The 21,468-nt window shown below is 48.1% G+C and overlaps 1 protein-coding gene across 1 annotated transcript in view; it reads left to right on the forward strand.

Moving 5' to 3' along the window:
• The window catches only part of NCAPG2 (non-SMC condensin II complex subunit G2), a 62,416-nt gene extending 46,028 nt beyond the window's left edge, over positions 1 to 16,388 (forward strand). Inside the window, exons 22-27 of the mRNA XM_032840176.1 lie at positions 3,404 to 3,591; positions 5,006 to 5,146; positions 8,199 to 8,302; positions 9,129 to 9,229; positions 10,342 to 10,441; positions 16,001 to 16,388. Of these exons, the coding sequence (XP_032696067.1) occupies positions 3,404 to 3,591; positions 5,006 to 5,146; positions 8,199 to 8,302; positions 9,129 to 9,229; positions 10,342 to 10,441; positions 16,001 to 16,052 (686 nt within the window). The 3' untranslated portion in view covers positions 16,053 to 16,388. The remainder of the gene's footprint in view (positions 1 to 3,403; positions 3,592 to 5,005; positions 5,147 to 8,198; positions 8,303 to 9,128; positions 9,230 to 10,341; positions 10,442 to 16,000) is intronic.
• The last annotated feature ends 5,080 nt before the right edge of the window (positions 16,389 to 21,468 follow it).

Below are 21,468 nucleotides of genomic sequence, written 5' to 3' on the forward strand. Positions count from 1 at the left end.
TGTTCACGGGGCTTTTTGCTCTACTTGAAAGAGTTCTAATAAAACTTTCTAATTATAAACGCAATCACATTTGTGTTACTAATGTTATAATATGGCTTTCTCCGTGCTGAGGTGCTCATGCTACAGGAGTTCTCCCTGAGTAGAGCCGAGTCCCCACACGTAACCCAAATATAGGGGCACCTGGGGGCTCCAGTGGGTTAAAGCCTCTGCCTTCGGCTCAGGTCATGATCCCAGGGTCCTGGGATCAAGCCCCGCATCGGGCTCTCTGCTCAGCAGGGAGCCTGCTTCCCCTTCTCTGTCTGCCTCTCTGCATGCTTGTGATCTCTGTCTGTCAAATAAATAAAATATTTTTTTTTTAATTACATTAAAAAAAAAAAACCCCAAATATAAAAATCTAAGCTCACACAAGTGCAGGTGTTTCAGCTATAATGCCGTATGTATGTTTTGAAAAAAGACCATGTGTTCTGCAGAATCCGAGACTAAAAAGTAACAGGGCCTATGGGAAAAGACAGTCTGGGGCAGGTGGTTAAGATAGTGCTGTGTGCTGGACCACTAAGGAGATGGTGATCCTCCAGAAAGTAATCAGCCCACTTAGAAAGGGGGGTTAACATTTCTAGTAAAGAAAGTGTAAGTACAGGGGCACCCAGGTGGCTCAGATTAGGCCTCTGCCTTCAGCTCGGGTCATGATCTCGGGGTCCTGGGATCGAGCCCCGCATCGGGCTCTCTGCTCAGCGGGGATTCTGCGTCCCCCTCTCTCTCTGCCTGCCTCTCTGCCTACTTGTGATTTCTGTCAAATAAATAAATAAAATCTTTAAAAATAAATTTAAAAAAATAAAGAATGTGTAGTTAAGCTTAGGGGTTTGTCTTAGTTGGAAGGTGGATGGGCCACAGGCATAAAGCCTAGGGGAGCTGGGCCAGAAGGACTTCCAGGGAGGAACACATGCCAGGCTGAGCCAGAGCCAGAGGAGGACGAGGTCCACGGACCCCCTGCTGTGTCTGCTGCCATGGGGTGGGGTAGTAGTGAGCATCTGCTTCTTCGACGATGCCTGCAGTGGCAGACGGACGTCACTCCCAGCAGTCTCTTTGGACCAGGTCCCTCTAGAGAAGCAAGAACTTCCAAAGTCAGGGTCGTCTGTTCTGTGGAGCTGTGAATTCTGACTTATCTTTAATAATGTGTTGTATTTTACTTAACCACTGTCTACGTATTTGGTTATAAGACACATACTGTTTGAATATAATGAAATAGCTTTGAATTGGTTTTTATAGCTTTTCTGGGTTTTGTCAGAATTAAAGATACCATTTAAACGTGTGATTCCCCCATGTGACCTTGAGGATGGGTGAAAAAGAGCAGCTCTCTCGTTTGCTGGGCCTTTGCTCTTCAGAACATTGGCCTCCCCTCAGCTGTCCATACTTGGTCTCCGAGCCCAGCTTTCTTTACTGTCTGTTCCACGGAAGTGACTCATATGTGTGGAGAGCGTGTGTCCCTGTGCCTTTTAAATAAAAGAGACTCCTTTGTTGAAAGTTTCTATTATGTTTGCAGTGATTTTAGAAACTGTTGGTTCTGGTAGTGCCATAGGCCTTTTGAGGGGTAAATGCAACTGGCACATGACCAGTGATTCTGCTTACGCTAGCAGGTAAATTTGGGTTTGGGCTTAGTTTCTTATCTCTGTCTCAAGCTGAGCTTACTTTATCTTATTAATTTGTTTTCTTTTTTTTTTTTTTTTAAGATTTTATTTATTAATTTGACAGAAATCACAGGTAGGCAGAGAGGCAGGCAGAGAGAGAGGAGGAAGCAGGCCCCCTGCCGAGCAAAGAGCCCGATGCGGGGCTCGATCCCAGGATCATGGGATCATGACCTGAGCTGAAGGCAGAGGCTTTAACCCACTGAGCCACCCAGGCGCACCTTAATTTGTTTTCTAAACAGAGGTTCCTTGCAGGCTATGCCCAGGTCCATTTCCTGTGGGAAGTCATAATTCCTATGTAAAGTCAAAGAGGTCATACCTCTTTGTCACCTGGATAAGTCTGTTAATGAGAAACATTATTTCCTTGCTTTCCCACATGGCAAGTTGTAAAAGTACAGGTGCACAGTTTATGTAGTTTATATACGTGTTTATGTATGTAGTATGTAGTTTGTATGTTTATGTAGCATATACTTGTTATGTAGACAAGAAAGAGTCGTGCAGCATGACTCCTGCCCCGGGAGAGCATGTGGTGTAAATGGGGAGGTGCACACGCACACAGACCTCAGAAAGGCCAGGCAGTGAGTGTCAGGCGTCGTGCGGGCCAGAGAGAAGTGAGAAACAGGATGCTCAAGAAGCTTCCCGGGGGGTGAGGACCCTGGCTCTGGGGTTTTGGTTTGTTTTTGTTTTGTTTTAAGAGTTATGTATTTATTTGAGGGGGGGAGAGGGAGGGGGCACAGAGAGGGAATCCCAAGCAGGCTTCACACCCCCAGCATGGAGCCTGACGTGGGACTTGATCTCACAACACTGAGATCATGACCTGAGCCTAAATTAAAAGTTGGATGCTCCCCGACTGAGCCACCCAGGTGCCCCGCACATACTCACCCCTCCCCAGGTCTATTCTTACAACTCAGCTTAAAATCCAGATAGGATAAAAACTGAAATGAAAATTCAAGATCTCTAGAATAAACTGTAGGATTAGTCTCACATGTAGAAAATGCTTTACCAAATTATTATTACTGTTTTTTAAAAGATTTTATTTATTCATTTGAGACAGAAAGATACATAGAGCATGAGCAGGGGGAGAGGCAGGCAGAGGGAGAAGCAGACTCCTTGCAGAGCCAGGAGCCCAACATGAGGCTGGATCCCAGGACCTGGAAATCATGACCTGAGCCGAAGGCAGATGCTTAACCATCCGAGCCCCTCAGGCGCCCCAACACTTCACCAAATTGATGCAACCCTGTAAAGGGAGTGATTTGGAAGAGAAAGACGGTGGCAAACTATAAAATGTTGGAAATTTAGCAGAGTTGGCCTGTGACATTTGTAAATCACATTTTGAAAGCTTTGGCGCCATCCTTCTCAGACTTGTGACAGTAGAGCTGGTGCTAATGTTGCCATCACACGAGAAAATGATACATGTTCTCTGATGGGCATATTCAAGGGGCCACCCTGTTGGCGTGTGTAGTGAGCCCAGTTCTCAGTGACCAAGTTAAATACACTGTTACTGTTAAAGCTCCTTGTGTTACATTTAAAAGGAACAAGTTTTTAAATCTTACTTATTTTAAAACTTACGTGTGTTAAAATTTAGATTGATCTCATCAACCTGGAATTGGCTTGCCAGTAACAATTTCTTTCCAGTTACCATAATATACATGTGTTGTGTGAAAAATGTAATAATTTCAGCTAAATTTTGTGGTTGGATAACTTTTTTCTATTCTTTCTAGTGAAGGGCTTCTTTTACGTGTCATTACTTCTGGGCATTCTGAAAGAGGTAACCGGAAGTTCCTTGATGCAGAGACCGGACTCAGACGAAGAGGTTGCAACGCTGTTTGATATGGTCCAGAAAGTGTTTCAGAAACTGCTGGAATGTATGGCCCGGAGCTTCAGGAAGCAGCCAGAAGAAGGCCTGCGGGTACTCACGCCTTCCCGGGACGGGCTGTGGGTGCCGCAGACAGGGGCGCTGGGGGCGGCATCACCTCGCACGCAGCTCAGCTCGTGCTCGCTTGTGCCCTTGGGTGAGGTGCACCTCCGTGTGGGAGACAATTACCAGGTGCTGTCCTTCTTGCTTGCTGACCTTCAGAGCGTGGGCGGGCAGAGAGGTGGCGCTGTCTGCACCTGGGGCTGGAGGGCCGAGAGCCCCCCCTTGACACTTAGCCTTGGAGCGGGTTCTAAGCAGCCCAGGTCAGCCGGCCGCAGCAGGAGCCTTCCGCCCGGCAGGACCGGACTCGTAACCCACGCGGCCCGCTGCTGGTGCCCGGTTGTTGTGCCGCAGACTTTCCACCTGGAGCACACTTCTGAGAGTGCGGGTTCTGATTATTTCTAGATGATAAGGGGAAGTAATAATTTCCACCCGAGGCTACCCTCTTGGCACATGTCAGCGTCCCCCTCGCTGGGAGTGTGAGTCGCAGAGCTGGAGGGGCTGTGGTTCTCCCGTTGGCAAAAGCTCTTGTGAAGCGGGACCCGGAGCAGAGGGCTTCGCTCCGAGAATCTCACTGTCATCTGAGGGGGCTGCTCTTTTTTTTTCTAGGTAGTGGTTTAAAAGATGCAAATTAGCTATTTTTTTTAAATAAAGCTTTAAAAAATGCTTAAGTGGGAGATGTTTATGAAACACTGAAGACTCGTTTTTTTCCTGTTCTTAGTTGATAGAAGGTGATCGAGGGCTGTTGGCTGTGCTTTCCCTAGCTCACCGGTTCATCTCAGAGTTCATCTGAAATGTCTGTTTTTGATGAGTTGGTTCCAGTGTGTGGTCTGTTTATATAATTCAGTTTGTGCCAGAATCTTCTGTTTTCTCACCAAATCTTTTACCACTGGCTGTGTGACTTCTTTCTTTCTTTCTTTCTTTTTTTTAAAATATTTTATTTATTTGACAGACAGAGATCACAAGCAGGCAGAGAGAGAGAGAAGGGGGGAAGCAGGCTCCCTGCTGAGCGGAGAGCCAGACTCGGGGCTCGATCCCAGGACCCTGAGATCATGACCTGAGCTGAAGGCAGAGGCTTAACCCTCTGAGCCACCCAGGTGCCCCTGTGTGAATTCTTTCAAAACACATGGCTTCTCGGTCTTTGACTATCAGTGGTATTTCTTCGTCTTTTCTTTATTTATAGTATCGAGACTGTCGTGAAAGTGGTTCCAGTGGGCTTCGGTCCTGTCTGTCCTTTTGTAGCTGTGGTGCCTGAGAGATTGGAGTCAGCAGTGGGAAGGGAAGGATTGGGCATTGATAAAGGGCAGATAAGACTGGAATTCCTGAAACCCTGGGGAGGACAGTAAGAATACTTCTCCTGTCACGTGTCTTTTTATAACCACTAAAAAATGACTGTGTTTTCTTGTAGCTTCTGTATTCCGTCCAGAGTTCTCTCCACGAATTGCTAATGACGGTTCAGTCTTGGCACCTGGACACGCCCATGCACCGGGGCGTGCTCTCCACTGTCATCGCTGCGTCTGTGGTGGAGATCGGTCACCAGCTACGGAAGGTGAAGTGTGTCCTTCCTGAAACCACCGTGTCTGCTTTTGACTGTCCAACTCGCTCTTCTCCACTAGTAGCTCGTTGTCCTGTTTTCCCAAGTATTTTTTAAGGACTCAGTTTAGTAGGTATCTGCTTCTCTAGCCACTACCCCTCAGAGTTCGCAGGTGGCTGTGACTCGAGTCCTGACCGCTGGCGGATTTCGTTAAGGGTGTTGCCATTTTGATTAAGGCCCAGCAAGTCCTTCCATCGTGAACTTTTTTTTCCTTCTTGCATCATAGATATTTGCATGAGTTGATATTTTTCCTCTTCTGACGAGGCGAAAGCAGCCGTGGTCAGCGGGGAACAGGGTGCGCGTGGGGCAGGCTGTGCATCTGGGGCTATTGGCGTCTGATGGCCTTGCTGGAGCCGCAGGCCTCATGTTTCTCTTGTGGGTCTAAGCATAAGGAATTTGACCTTCGGATACAGTTTAAACAGCGTATTCACTCCTACTCTGTAAAGAACATGCATAGTTTTTTTTGTTGTTGTTTGTTTGTTTTTTTTTAAATTTTAATTTATTTATTTGACAGAGATCACAAGTAGGCAGAGAGGCGGCAGTGGGGAGCAGGCTCCCCGCTGAGTGGAGAGCCTGATTCGGAGCTCGATCCCAGGACCCTGGTATCATGACCTGAGCTGAAGGCAGAGGCTTTAACCCACTGAGCCACCCAGGTGCCCCAATGCACAGTTTTTACAGTTAGCCTATCTGGGTAAGGATGGACATAACCAGGGCGGTGATTCAGGTCTGAACAGAAAGCTGTTTCTTTTTGCAGTGAGGTCCTTGAGACATGGAGGGAGGATGCAGTCCGGAGCAGTGACTCAGAGGATAGAAAGGTGCTGATTGGTTCTCCTGGGACGAAAACATGGAGTCTGACAGTCAGTGACATTGTGTCATATAGATTCTGTACTGTAAGACCAGGAGTATAGACACACCCAACTAAACTCCTAAAACACTAACAGAATTTAGGGCCCTCCTTAAAGCTTAAGCTTGGGTTAGGAAAGTAGCAACTAGATTGTACATAGAATAAGACCTAGAATTTACTCCAGTGAGCTTTGTAGCTAACAACTATAAATAGATGAGTTAGCGGCCTGCGGCAAACCGGACTCACGGTCTGTTTCTGTGAAGGACCTTCTGTCGGGCTTAGGCGCACTGACCGCTCACATGCCCTCTGCGGCTGCAGACGTGAGTCAACCTCACAGAGGCTGTTTTGCCCACAGAGTTGATCTATTTTACTACTTTATAGAACACGTTTGCTGACCTCTCTTCTGTCTCCTTACTGATTTGTCTGCTTGTTCCATTAATGAGTGCTGAGCACCGTGGTGGGCTGTGTCTCTCCGTTGGTTTGTGTGCGTGGGACTTCCGTTGTTAGGTCGTGCACTCAGGACTGCTGTGTCTTTCTGCGGCATTGGCTGTCCGACCATCCAAGAGATGGCTTTTCCTTTCAACATGTTTTCCTAGTGTTCAAAGTGTTTTTTATAATCACCACGTGGGCAGGCCTTTTTTGGTGGGGGAGAGTCTATTCTTAGAGTCTCTGCCTTTTACCCGGGGTGTTTAACCTATTGGATTTTAATGAAATCGTTGCTACGTTTGGGTTTAATTTGACCATTTTGATGTTTGTTTTCTATTAGACCCCCTATTTTTTCTTCTCCTGCCATTTCTTGATGAATCAGGTGTTTATACTGTTGCATTTTATCTTCTCCATTGCCTTCATACTGTCCCTGTCCCATATTCAAACTTAGTGGTTTCTCTGCAGACTTGAGTGTGTGTATTTAGCTCATTAGTCTCCCTGAGAAATCACCACGTGCCTTGCATCCGAAGAGCCTTCAGACAACACTCGTCTGATCCGCGCTCCCTGCTCGGTGCTGCTCTGTATTTTCATTGCTGCATATGCTGAAAATCTCAAGATGCATTTTTTTAAAAATTTTTTATTCATTTGAGAGAGAGCGAATAAGCAGGAGGGAGAGAGAGAGAATCTGAAGCAGTCTCCTCCTGAGCTCAGAGCTAATGTGGGGCTGGATCGACGACCGTGAGACCAGCACCTGAGCCGAAGCCAACAGTCAGACACTTAACTGACTGAGCCACCCAGGTGCCCCAAGATACATTTTTATTTTAACCAGTCAATAATCATTTGTCTACAGCAGAAATGCTCTCACAACATTCAAGAGGTAAAACACTTTAATGAGAAACAGAGCTATTTCAGACATAATGATGACTGGACTTTAATATCCACATTAGTATTATGAACCCTCCAGAGGCGTGTGGAAGGGCCGTCTGGAAGTGCTGTGCAGTTATACCTGAGTCGAGTCCCCTGACGGCTGAGAAGTTGGCGAGACAGTGTGGGTGCATGAAGGTGGGTTGGGGTGGGAGGAGATGGGCGGTGGGATCAGGACAGAAAGGCATAACCTGCCCCACCCCGGGCCCCGCCCCTTCCAGAGCAGGGTTCTGATTTAGATTTTCCAAGGAGCCATTTGCCTGTGGAGTTACTTGCCTCAAATGGCTGACCGTAGCACTGTAAGGTCAGTGATGAGGGTGTAAATCCAGGCAGAGCCCCTTACGTGAGTGCAGACCAATGTTACTGCACTGTGGGTGGCTCTCCAGAGGACACTGGCCGTGCTGGGGAGGGGCGCTCCTGGGATCTGCTGGGTGGAGGCCAGGGGTCCTGCTCGCCACCCCGCAGTGCCGAGGATGGCCCACGGCAAGGAGTTACTCAGTCCGGGACGTTGGTCCTGCTGAGATTGAGAAAGCCCAGTCCTAGATGACCAGGAGCAGCTGGTTGGACGGGCGTAAAAACACACCGTTTTTGGAAAGTGCTACCGCGGTAAAGGCGATCTGACAAAGGTTTGTTGAGTGTGTGTGTCTTTTCACTTCTGTCTTCAATAATAATCATAATCGTTGTAGACATTTCAGCAGCTAATAGGAACTATTCTTTTGAGTTTGTGGTTGAAAACCCGCAGCAGTATAAAACAAGTTATTAGCCCTATCTCAGTCTCAATTTAGAAAATACTGATTTGGAACTTCTTTTTAGGTTTCTAATACAGAAGAGCTCACTCCCCCCGAGGTTCTTGCAGACCTCCCACCATTTTCAAGGTGTTTAGTAGGAATAATAATGAAGTCTCCAGATGTGACCAGGTAACCATGTTCTCTTGATTGTCCTGACCTTCTTCTTGTGGCTGGAAGCTTACGGTAGATTTTGCTGTGTTCACCTCTCAAAATTTCTCAAAAGTGCTTTTTTTTCCATGAGAAAAAATGTTTCACAGAATTTGCTCTCATTAGCAATTAAAAATAGTTGCATTATTTTAAAATTTTGCCTTATACTTCTACAAAGAGAAATTCTGACTTTCCGTCAAATACATCCATCTGAAAAGTCCCTGGTTATGCTTCTCATAACTAAAATTGAGCTAGAGGGAAACACTTAAAATGTCACTGTGCAGTGGGACACTTTTCACGAAGTCTACTCCCAGCACCTGCCTGGGTTCAATGCCAGTGTGGTTTTTTGGGGCACGCTGCCGTCCCTTGTCCTTGGCTGAAGCCCAGGGTTTGTTGTGGCACACGAGGACTGGTAGAGTAGAGAGGGAGAGGTTTCGCAGTTGTCCTGAGGAACCTTGGTAGCAGATACAGATGATGAAGGCGTTAAAACCATCATATTTGGCAACCACGAGTTACCTTTCAGTGATATGAAACCTATTTTGTGTGCATTGTGGGTATGCAGAGTAGTAGTTCTCAATTGCCAGAATGTCCCCGTCCTTGTAACAGCGGTGTCTGGTGCTGATACCTTACTGACGTTAGTATGTGATTTGGCGTGCTTACAGTGAAAGTGGGAAGAGCTTAATCTGCTTCCCATTACCCGAAAGCTAGAATTCACGGCGGTGGGTGATCTTGGCTACTTAGTCTTTCTGTAAAGTCCCAGGACGTGCCCTGTAGAATAATGCCAGATGTTGGTTACTATTTCTTGCAGGTCATTTTTAGATGAACTAAAGGCGTGTGTTACATCTGATGATATCGAAGGCATTGTGTGTCTCACAGCTGTTACGCATATTATTTTGGTTATTAACAAAGGTTGGTTAAACTTTCTCCTCTACGGTCTGGGACATTGCTGGGTGTGATCTCATGCAGAACTGTTGCAGGATGTTTGGGAACCCAGTTCCACACTGTGGCTCCCCCAGCTCTCGCAGCCGCTGTCCCGTTCTCTGAGCGCACACCGTCTGCTGGGCTTCCTCTGCCCCGCGGACCCTGCACTGGCCTGGAAACCAGTCCTGTCCACCTGTCGCTTTCCCCCACTGGACCCATTACATGTCCCTCTCTGGGCCTCAGAACTGAATTTCGATTGATTTGTCATGTGTTACTTGTGCTTAAAAATCTGAATTTATTTTTGCTAATGATGGTATGTTTTTGGTGTTAATACTTAATGTATCTGCTTTTCTACTTAAGCCTTATGCTTGCGTGTTTTGAATATCCCAGCCAGTTGAAATAGTACTGGAAAAATAGTTGGAGATATCTATAAATTGCTCACCTCCGTATAAAATGCAGTCATGTCCCTGCATATTACTGTTAAGTTTCTATGTTTTTAACTCAGTTTTACAAATGTTAAAATTGTTTTCTAAGACGTAACGTATTATAGACCAAGAGTGCGCCAAGTGAGACAAGCTTTCCCCGAACGCCCTGACGCGTGGTGTGTCTGCAGGTTTAGGGTAACACTTTGTGACTGGAGTTAGGTCGGACATCAGAAAAGACTTGTCTAAGGGATTGTCCCCTGAGCGGAGGTGTGGAGAATAGGGGGTGAGGGTGAGGGTGAGAGGTAGGGAGCTGATGAGCTCCTAGCACTTACCAGGGACCTCAGCTTGTGCCACGTGGCGATGATGCCGAGACGTGGCCGTTGTTATCTGTGACGGAGGGACAGCTGAGGGGCAGGTCTCTGACACCGACTCAGCTGGGACCGTGTCCAGAGCCGTCCCTTAGGGCTCATGAGGTGCTTCCAAAAACGTCTGCTTGATCTTGTCCCACCCGGTCAGGGCCCTGTTACGGCGGCACAGGTCAGTGGGTAGGTTGACCGGCAGGGTGAGGAGGCTCTGCCTTCCTGAACTTGAACCCGTGCTGAGAGCAGAGTATGCTTGCTTGAGCGCCGCAGTCGTGGTGAACTCTTTCCTCTTCTTCGCTCTGACTCCCCGCAGGCAAACAGAGGAGCTCAAAAGTGAAGGAAGTCGCGGCCAGCGTTCACAGAAAACTGAAGACGTTCATGGAGATCACCCTGGACGAGGACAGCACAGAGAGGTAAGCGCCGGACGTGCTCTGCTTGGGCTTCCCTGCTCCGAAGGTGCCCGTTAGAGCCTGTTCCCACTGCCGCCACGCGCAGCCAGGCTGTGAGCGCAGAGACGTCTCTGGTGGAAAACGCCTCAAGCATATGTTTAATTTACTCCCTAATTTGTCTTCAGAAACAAAAACAAGATTGTCGTCTGGTAAATTCTACACCAGAAGAGTAAAGGCGTAAAAACTTATTTATATGGTTTTAAAACTAGGCAGGTTGTTTTGAGTGGTTTGCTGTTTTTGAAACCATAGGCTTCAAATTTCTAAGACATAATTGCCCAGTCCCCAGGCGTGCAAGCGAGGATGGGAGAGGTTCCTCCAGACTTTGGAAGAAACGCCGGTCGTGTCTGGCTTCCTGGCGGCCGGTCGCCCCCACTGGGACTGCTCTGAGGAGGCCGTTTGCCGGGCTCCGACCGAGCACCTTCGTGGTTGGGTTTTGCGTGTCACGGGCTGTGCCGCTTCCTGCAGACTCTGTTGTCCGCTGTTTGATTCTCAGGTCAAGAGCAAAACCTGTTTCTCTTGCTGTTTTGTGAACTTCGTAAGGCCGAGTGTTGCAGAGCTCTGAACTAGTGACAGTTTCGTGTATGTCTGGGAAAGTAGCCGCTTTCCTTAGCCACTTTCTCCTTTGCAAGAAGGCCTTGAAAACCCCACGTTGCTAATTTATGAACAAAGACTGTTCTCTTTCGTCTCTGTTTACCTTTTCTTTCCTTTTCTCACTGCTTTAGCTGGGACTTCCAGTGCCGTGCTGACATCCTTGCCTTGTTCCTGATCTTAGTGGGAAAACTCTAGTTTCTCACCATTAACTATGACGTGAGCTGCCTGTATCTTGTGAGGTTCTTGGTCAAGTTGGAGGAGTCCCCTTCTAGTCCTCGTTTGCCGGGACTTTTTATCATGAATGGATGTTGGATTCAGTCGAAGGCTTTTCCTGCATCGACTGATGTGATCATACGCTGTTTCTTGTCCAGTCTGCAGGTGTGATGGGTCACACTGGTTTTGAGTGTCGAACCATCACATACCTGGAAGAAACCCAGCCTCTCATGGTGGACATTTCATGCACTGTTAGCAATTGCAGGCAGCCCGTGGATGGTGCTGTTGGGTCCAGCTGTGTTCTTAATGTTCCCCTGCCTGCTGGGTGTGTGCATTGCTGATAAGAGGGTCTGGCTGCATCCTTTGTGGCCTTGGTATCAGGTGTGTCTGAATTTAGGGTTCCTGTGTCTTCTGGGTGAGTTAACCCTTTTATTTTTACAAAGGGTCTCTCTTTATTTCTTGTAAGTCCATGCGTCAATAGTAAGACAACTGCTCCGGCCTTCTTCAGCAGGTGTTTCCTGGGTGTGCGTGGCATTCCGATTAGAAGGTAGAAACCACACAGTGACCAGGACAGGAAAATCACAGTGTCAGAAAGTTCTCATCTGGGCGCTGCGGTAACGAGTGTCGGCCTGTGAGGGTTACAGTGGATTCCAGGAGAGCCGCCAGGCAGATGCGAGGAACAGCCCTGCCCCTCGGGAGAACGCGCGCCCCAGGGCTGAGGCCGTTGCGTGGACAGAGCAGTCCTGAGGCCTTCTGACGGGCATTGCTGGCTATCCGGTGTCCAGGGGGCAGGGGAGGTGTGGGGGGAGCCGCTGGAGCCCCCCCGCCAATTCTGCGAGCTTCCGCGTGCTGTTCTGGTCAGGGAGCTGCCGGCTGGACAGCCGCCCCGGGGGGCTCGGTGGGGACTGTGGCCTGAGGTGCTGCTTTTACTGTCGGCGGCTCCCGGGGAAGGCTGGGCCGGTGGGAACCTGCCCCACCAAGCCTGCGGTCTCTGCAGCGGTCAGAACCGGGAGGGGAAAACCCCCACGGACCATTGACTCGGGCGCTGGAGTAGGTAGGGGTTTGCGTGACCTTGGCTGTGAGCAAAGGGAGGGCGCTCGGTCACACAGCCCAGCCCAGGAGCGGTGGAGCGTTTACCAGGCGGCTTTAATGAAGCTGGTTTTGCAGCTGTGCGTGTGACGGAGAAACCTGGCAGACTCTTGGGCTGGATGAGCCCGTTCATGTCTAGATGCTTGTGGGGAAGAGGGCGGTGATCCTCTGAGTGGGAGGAAATGAGTGTTGGCAGTTCAGAAGGCACATGGCAGTGTACGTATCTCCACCAGGCACACCAGAGTTACCACCTGTACAAGTAATACGTCATTTCACAAGATGTAACAATCTCGGAAGTCCAGGCATTTTAAAAATATTTTATTTATTTATTTGTTTGTTTAGAGAGGGTGAGCTGGGGGAGGGGCAGAGGCAGACGGAGAATCCTGAGCAGACTCCATGCCCAGCCAGGAGCCCAAGGTGGGGCTTGATCCCGTGACCCTGAGACCATGACCTGAGCTGCCGTCAGGAGTTGGACGGAGCCAGCCAGGTGCCCCAGAAGTCCAAGCATTTTAACGGGATTTCTTTGTTCTTAGAAAGAACATTTGCAAGGATAAGTTTTGGGGGCGTAGAATGGCATGCACTAATGTGAAGTTGTGAGGGAACAGGGACGTTTGCTCGTTCTTAGAAATTTCTTTTATTCCCATTTGCACAGAGTTTTAAGGTGAGTACTTGAATCGTGTTAGTTATATTGAGAGGGAAAGAAAGGCCTTAGGAGTTCAAAACCAGGGGCCCCTGGGTGGCGAGGTAGGTTCGTGTTCGACTCTTGATTTTGGCTCAGGTCACAGTATCAGGGTTGTGGAATCAAGCCCCGTGTCGGGCTCCGTGCGGTATTAATAGCTGATACACAGACGGCACAAAGAGTTCTTTCGTTTAAGGAGGAAACGTCTTAAGAGCCTAGGACTGGATCATGAAACTCACGCTCCCTAAACGTGCAAGAAACACATTGTAGAAAACCAGCATCTAAAACAAAATCAGCCTGATGGAAAGTAGACGAGATTTAAGACTAAATTAGAAAAGATTACCGATTTGACGTTGGGGTAGAGACATTAAGGCAAGTTAATATCTTTAAGACTCTGGGAACCTTTTAATCCAGTTAACATTTAGGCAGTAGGGTCTTAATTCAGAAGCGAACGTTTTCTTAGCGAATACACTACTTTTCTGTCCAGCAGTGTTAGTATTCTGTTGGCTGGTCTGTTGGGTGCAAAATAAGAATGCTTCTCACCGCTCTTTTCCCCGCCTCCCTGGGACAGCGCACTGTAGATTGGAGCGGTTTTCCCAGGAGGAACGGCATACATTTGCCGGCACCGTGGTGCATTGAAATGCCAAGTATGTTATATTTGTTACTTTCATAAATAGTACGAAAATAGCAACAAATTCATAATGAGAATTTTAGAAGTATAAATAATTCTTATGGTTCAGGTTATATCATGAATTTTTCCCACTGAGTAAATGGATTCTAATCCTAAGCAAATTACTTGCTGGTACTAATTATGCCTATGTGTAGACAACTTCGATTGTGTCCTGTGCAGCCCCCAGCATTAACCTTGCTATGAGACCTTGAAGGAAAGGACTTCTCCCTGACGGGATCACCTCTTTTTGGTTATCAAGCATGAACGAATAATACCATTTTATTCTGCTGCATGAAATTTTAATCGTCTTTTTTAAATGATTTTGGGACTGGATGATTTTTATAGCTCATTTGGAAGCTTGCTTCTATCATCATCAATGCCAGCGGACCTTGGTGTAGATAAATTAAAACTAGATGTAAATAAAAACAGGCATTGTTTATCTTATTAATGTTTTCCCCGGAAAATTGATTTTGTCTGCCCCTCCCATGGCTGTGGTCATGTCGCACGGTCTTCAGCACATGGACACAGCCTGCTGGAGGCAGTGGGATGAAGACTCAGCTTCTGACCATGATTTAAAGGCTTGGAGAGCTCAGGTGGCTGAGCACCTCACTTGGTTCAAACCAAGCCACACTCAAGAACCCTGGCCCAGGGAGGTAATCGGGCTGAGGCCCGACACCGTCTCTAACAGCTCGATGCTGTGCCTCCCGCCACTCACTGTCCCACCTCTGTCTGAGGGGCCTGTCGGGCACAGACACAAGAGCCATACATGCCGGGAGTCCCAGTTAGAGCAGAACAGCCATTGCTCTAGTAATAGTGGTGGGCCAGTCAGATAATCAGTAATAAGTGTCTTCAAAGAAAAATCAGTTATGCCCCAAAAAGGTGATGTAGAATGAGAAACTCTAAAATTAAAATGTCCGTGATGCACCGGAGAGATGTCAGTCTTGAGAGTCAGGTTCCAAGTGGTCTGAGAGGTCACGTTGGGGGAGGACCTCAGAGCCTGTGTGACGAGGGCTCACCCGGTAGGGACAGATGGGAAATGGGCCCAAGAGAAGCAGTCGCCTAACACAAGAGGAGAAAACTTCCAGAACTGAAGAAATGTGCAATTCTAAAGATTCTTTTGTTTCTTTCACTAAATTCCGGATGGAATTAATTGCAAAGAAATCACATCTAAGTAAGTTTGTGGATAAAATTATGGAATTCCAGGGTTAAAGAGAAAAATCTCCAGATCTTTCTGGCTCTGTCCTGGCCCTGCAGTGGCCGCTTTGTCACATGTGGAATCTGAGTCCCTGAAACGTGGCGAGTCCGGCCGAGCTGCAGGTCAGTGTTAGGTGCGCGCCGGGTCCGGAAGACTGCGTGGAAGGGAAGTGTGGAAGAGAGCCTGCGGAGCGTGCCACGGGCGGATGTGGTTTGGGGATACCGAGTAGAATAGAATGTATTGGGAAGAACTTCCCCTTATTCTTGTCATCTTGTCATCTCTTTTAATGAGGCTGGTAGAGAGTTTACTTCCACCCCCGTTTGTCCTGATGCGAGACGGGGCTGTTAGAGACCGCGTGGCGTGAGTCTCCACGAAGAGTGGGGCGCGGCCCGACACTCGCTGGCCGTCACTGGGATGGAGACTGGTGTTTGAGTCTGGGGCTCGCAGGCGGGGAAAGAGGAAGGGAGCGCACGCTTGTAGATGCATGTGTGAGGACGGCCCGGGGAGGACTCCTCGCAAGTTTTGGGGGCGCGTCTGGAGCGGCTCAGCCCGAACCTGGCTCCATGGGGCAGGGAGGAGCAAGGCTGTCCCGGGACAGGTGCGTAGAGGAGGACTGCGGGAGGCGAGGTGAGTCCGGAAGTGACTGAAGCAAGTGTCATTGTAACAGTGTGTCTTGGGGTAAATAGTTTTCATTTATCTTAGGTTTTTGTGGAGAGAAATGAAGCCCATGATTGTGAAATGTACTCATCACGTTTATGAGTCTGACCTGTGTCCGAGTCCTGGTTCAGATGCTCACAAATGAGAGTCCTTCTGAGTTAATACGAGCGCGCACCCGTAGGAAACCTGGCCGGCTGTTCTGCTTGTGTGGGGAGCGCGCTGGGGACTCCGCGAACCGCTGCTGGCCGTGAGGGCGGGACGACTGGCCGGCGCAAGTGCGGTCGCCCAGCGGTGGGGGGGTTACTGATGACGTCAGCTTTCCGAGTGTGTGTTCAGCTGCACAACAGGCCTAGGGTTATTTTATGAAAATGGGCATCTGGATGTTTTGGTCGCTGATTTCTGTTTTAATCATCTTTCTTTACGTTTCAGGTTTCTCTATGAATCATGTTCGAGGACTCTGGGAGCACTTCTGAATTCATAACCAGGCCAGCATCTTCGGTCACGTGAAAACAGGAAAAGGACTCAGTGAAAGTGAAATGAATGTGTATTTTCCTAGTGTTTTTAATGTTAATAACCGGTGTCATAGGGGTGGGATTTATTTGGGGAGTTACAAGTAGGAAACTCAAAGGTTCTTAAGCTTTTGCCTGGTGCCTGCATAAATACTATATTTAACGTAAAGGACTCTGGGTATCAGTGGTGCAAAGGAAAAAAAGACACTTTTCTAGCAAATGTGGTTGTTTTAAAAATGACTTTATATATATGTATGTATATGTATAAAAATGTTGCTTAAACTCTGAGTAATAAAAGCGATGACGACACGTTTGTGTGAGTCTAACCCTCGAGAGACAAGGGTTGAGTTCTACCGAGTGGAAGGTGCTAAAGCAGAGGGAGAGGCCGTGCCAGGCGCAGGGAGGGGAGCCGCGTGCGGGGTCCTGCAGTGGCCTCCTCTCCCGGTCTTGCTGCTGCTTGACTGGGTGTCAAGATGGGTCTGTGGCCCTATGTATGAGTGGCAGAGCTGAGTCCTTCAGCCAGAAGGTGAGTCTCTGCGATTTCATCTTTTCTTCCTGAGAGCTGACCTGGTGCCAGTGGAGGGCCAGCCCCGGGCTTCCTCGCTGCGTCGTCCAAGACCCCAGCCTGTCTGCTGTAGGTGACCAGGTCTGTGTGTCCCTGTCAGCCACAGGCCCTGCATTGTGGCAGAGCAGCCGCCTGTGACCGATGGGACACGCTCATTCTGACCTCTGACCCAGCAAAGCGGTAAAGAAACACCAATTTCACTGTTTCTCTAAGAAGGTGCAGAAATGGACTGCTCACCACAGGAGCAGTTAGGGTAAAGTGTTTCTGAGCTATCTCAGAAATGGGAGGTAGGGGTTGTTACTTTAGCTAATTTTGAACGGGACCTTTTAGACATCTTTGCTAAGATGTATTCCGTGTTGGCAAATGTAATTTATCTTTCTTTTTTTGTCCTTGCTGGTGTTTGTTTTAGTATTAAACGCACTGAGGGGCGTCTGGCAGCAGAGGCCAGGCAGCAAGAGGGAACGGAAGTGGCAGTGCCACGAGTCAGCCGCCAACAAAAAGCCCTGTACTGCCCATTTACACACAACGGGAAGGCTACGCACCACAGCCCAGGAGCCAAGCAGCCTCCAGGAGTGAGGCAGCAAACAACGGACCTGACCAAACGGTCAGTGTGCCCCCCTCACCCATTGGACAGAAACCGATTATAATACGGTGTATCCCTACTTCCCTTTGGAGACTTTTTCCTAACAAGTTTTTAAATGTTGATTCCAGTACAGTTAACACAGTGTCGTCCGAGCTTCCGCTGTAGGATGTGGTGACTCAGTGACCCTGCATGACTCGGTGGTGCTCTCCTCCTCACAGGGGTCCGCGTTGATCCCCGTCACCCATCCCCCCGCCCCACTCCGGTCACCATCCGTGTGCTCCGTAGTTAAGGGTCCGTTTCTGGCTTGCCCCCTCTCTTTTCCCTTTGTTCTTGTTTTGTTTCTTAAATGCCACATACGAGGGAGCTCACATGGCGCTTGTCTCTCTGGCCTCGCTCAGCGCAACACTCTCCAGCTCCATCCATGTGGCTGCAGATGGCAAGATTTCATCCTTTTTATGGCCGAGTAACATCCCCCAGTGCGTGCGACCCCGTCGTCTCTACCCATCCTCTCCTGACGGGCACTTGAGCTGCTGCCATCTGAGCACCGCAAACCGCAGCAGAAAGCACCGGCGGGCGGGGAGGGGGCGCGTCCTTCGGATCCCGCTTCCGCCGCGTTCCGGGAGAGCAGCCCGTGGCGCCGTCACTGGCTCTTAGAGCAGCTCGACATTTCCCTTTCCGAGACCCTCCACGGTGTCCGCCAGCTCGTCCCGCCAACAGCGTGCGATGGAGCCTTTCTCCCTCGTCCTCCCAACACCTGCTGTTCTCGTGGTTTTGATTTTCGCCGTTCCCATGGGTGTGAGGTGGTGCCTCGTTGTGGTTTTGATCTGCATTTCGCTGATGATGTGATGCTGAAGGTCTTTTCATGTGTCTCTTGGCCATCTGGATGTCTCCCTTGGAGATATGTCTGTTCCTACCTTCTGCCCATTTTTTACAAAGATTTATTTATTAGAGAGAGAGCATGTGCACAAACGGGGGGAGGGCCAGAGGGAGAGTCTTCAAGCAGACGCCCACCGAGTGGGGAGCCCGACGTGGGGCTCAGTCCCAGGACCCTGGGATCGTGACCTGAGCCGAAGGTGGACGTGTAGCCAACTGAGCCCTTGGGGGCCCCGGACATAGCCCTTTATCAGACATGTCACTTACATATATCTCCGCTAATTCTGTAGGTTGCCTTTTAGTTCTGTGGACCGTTGCCTGCGCTCTGCAGAAGCTTTTCATCTCGATGAAGCCCCAGTAGTTCATTTTTCTTTTGTTTCTCTCGCCTCAGGAGATATTTCTAGAAATATGTTGCTAGGACCAATGTCAGAAATCAGTGCTGGTGCTCTCTTCTAGGACGTTCATGGTTTCAGGCCTCACATTCAGGTCTGTAATCCATTTTGAGTTTATTCTCGTGCAGGGTGAGAGAAGGTGGGCCAGTTTCATTCTTCTGCACGTGGCTGTCCAGTTTTCTCAACACCATTTTTGAAGAGACGGTCTTTTTCCCATTTATTTTCTAGCCTCCTTTGTCAAAGACTAATTGACTGTATAATTGGGGGTTTATTTCTGGCTTTTCAATTCTGTTCCTTTGATCTATGTATCTGTTTTTGTGCCAGTACCATATTGTTTTTATCACTACAGCTTTGTATGTTTTTTTAAGATTCTACTCATTTATTTGACAGACAGAAGATCACAAGTAGGCAGAGAGGCAGGCAGAGAGGGAGGGGGAAGCAGGCTCCCCACTGAGCAAAGAGCCCGATGCGGGGCTCCATGTGGGGCTTGATCCCAGGACCCTGGCATCATGACCTGAGCCAAAGGCAGACACTTAACCCACGGAGCCCCCCAGGCGCCCCTCACTACACTTGGAAACGTACCTTGAAGTTGGAATTATGATCCTCCCTTCAGATTTTTCTTTTTCAAGATTGCTTCAGCTATGCACGGTCTCTTGTGGTCCCTACACATCTTAGGGTTGTTCCAGGGCTGTGAGAATGATGTCGGGGTTTGATGGTGGTTACATGACATCTGTAGACTGTGCTGGGTGGTTGAGACACATTAACATTTGCTCCTCCAACCCATGAGCGTGGGATGTCTTTCCATCCATGTCATCTTCAGTTTCTCTCGTCCGTGGTCTCTGGTTTTCAGGGCACAAGTCTTTTGCCTCCTTGTTCCAGTTTATTCCTGGATATTTTTATTATTTTTGATGCCATTGTAGATGGGATTGTTTTTAAATTAATCTTTCTTCTGTTGTATTATTAGTGGTTGGAAACGCAACAGATTGCTGTGCGTTGATTTTGTATCTTGTGACTTTCAGAATTCACTTATCAGTCCTAGTAGGTTTTCTTGGTAGAATCTTTAGGATTTCCTTTTTTCTTTTCTTTCCTTTTTTTTTTTAAAGATTTTATTTATTTATTTGTCAGAGAGAGAGAGTGCGCCAGCAGGGAGAGTGGCAGGCAGGGGGAGAAGCAGGCTTCCTGCTCGGCAGGTGAGGGACTCGATCCCATGACCCCAGCATCATGACCTGAGCTGGAGGCAGATGCTTAATGACTGAGCCCCCAGACGCCCCTCTTTATGATTTTCTAGTATAGCATCATGTCATCTGCAAATAGTGAAAGTTTTACTTCTTCCTTACTAATTTGGATGCCTTTTAATTCTTTTTGTTGTGGGATTGCTGCAGCCAGAGGCTCCAGTCCTGTGTTGAATAAAAGTGGGGAGAGTGGACCTCCTCGTCTTGCTCCTGACCGTAGGGGGAAAGTTCTCCGTTTTCCCCACTGAGGCTGACGTTGGCTCTGGGTTTGTCGTGGATGGCCTGCGTGATGCTGCAGTGTGTTCCCTCTGGACCTGCTTCATTAAGGGTTTTGTTTGTTTGTTTGTTTGTTTTTAATCATGAATAGATGTTGTACTTTGTCAAATGCTTGTTCTGCATCTATTTTAATGATCATATGGGGACACTTGGGGGGCTCAGTCGATTGAGTGTCTGCCTTCGGCTCAGGTCATGATCCCGGGGTCCAGGGGTCGAGTCCTGCGTCGGGCCCCCTGCTCAGCGGGGAGCCCGGGTCTCCCTCTGCCTGCCACCCCCCCCTCGTGTGCTTTCTCTTTCTCTCTCTGACAAATAAATACAATCTTTTTAAAAAATATGATCATGTGACTTTTGTCCTTTCTCTTGTTGCTGTAGTGTTACCACACTGATTGATTAACGAGCATCGAATCTTCCTTGCATCTGGAGAATAAGCTCCAGTTGATTTTGGTGAATGATTTTTTTTTTTTTAACGTATTGCTGGATTTGGTTCACTAGTATTTTGTTGAAGATTTTTGCATCTATGTTCATCAGAGATACTGGCCTATAATTCTCTCTTTCTGTGGTGTCTTTATCTGGTTTTGTTACCAGGATAATGCTCATCTCATAGAATGAATTTTTAAAGTTTTCATTCCTCTTATAATTTTTGGAATAGTCTGAGAAGAATAGATATTAATTCTTTAAATGTTGGGTAGAAATCTGGGGCACCTGGGTGGCTCAGTCAGTTGGGCATCTGACTTCAGCGTGGGCCATGACCCTGGGGTCCTTGAGTGACCCCCATGTTAGGATTCCACTAGGTGGCAAGTCTGCTTATCCCTCTCCCTCTACTCCGCCCCCTGCTTGTGCTCTGTCCTCTCTCAGACAAGGAATAAATAAAAAATCTGAAAAAATGAAAACAAATGTCTGATAGAATTTGCCCGTGAAACCATCAGGTCTTGGACCTGTACTTGTTGGGGATTTTTTGCTCATTGAATGTCATTGCTGATAATCCTGTCTGTCCCAATTTTTATTTCTTCCTGCTTCAATTTTGGTAGGTTGTGTTTCTAGGGATTTATCCATTTCTCCTACGTTGTTCAGTATGTCGGCGTGTAATTTTCACGATAATCTTACTGCGGTTTGTTTCTCTGTGGTGTTGGTTGTTATTTCTCCTTTTCCATTTGTGATTTTGTTCACTTGAATTCTCTCTCTCTTTTGAGTCTGGCTAGGGGTTTATTAATTTTCTTGATCTTTTCAAAGGACCAGCTCTTGGTTTCATTGATGTGTTCTGTTGTTTTGTAGTTTTGTATTTTGTTTATTTCTGCTGTCATCTTCATTATTTCTTTCCTTCTGCTAGTTTTGGTTTTCTTTTATTCATTCTGTAGCTCCTTCAAGTGTAAAGTTAGGTTGTTTACTTGAAATTTTTCTCGCTTCTTGAGGCGGGCCTGCGCTGCTCTATACGTTCCACTTAGAAGGGCCTGTGCTGCATCGTGGAGA

This window comes from Lontra canadensis, unplaced genomic scaffold, assembly GCF_010015895.1.
Source record: "Lontra canadensis isolate GAN:19392208 unplaced genomic scaffold, GSC_riverotter_1.0 scaffold111, whole genome shotgun sequence".
NCBI classification, from domain to species: Eukaryota; Metazoa; Chordata; class Mammalia; order Carnivora; family Mustelidae; genus Lontra; species Lontra canadensis.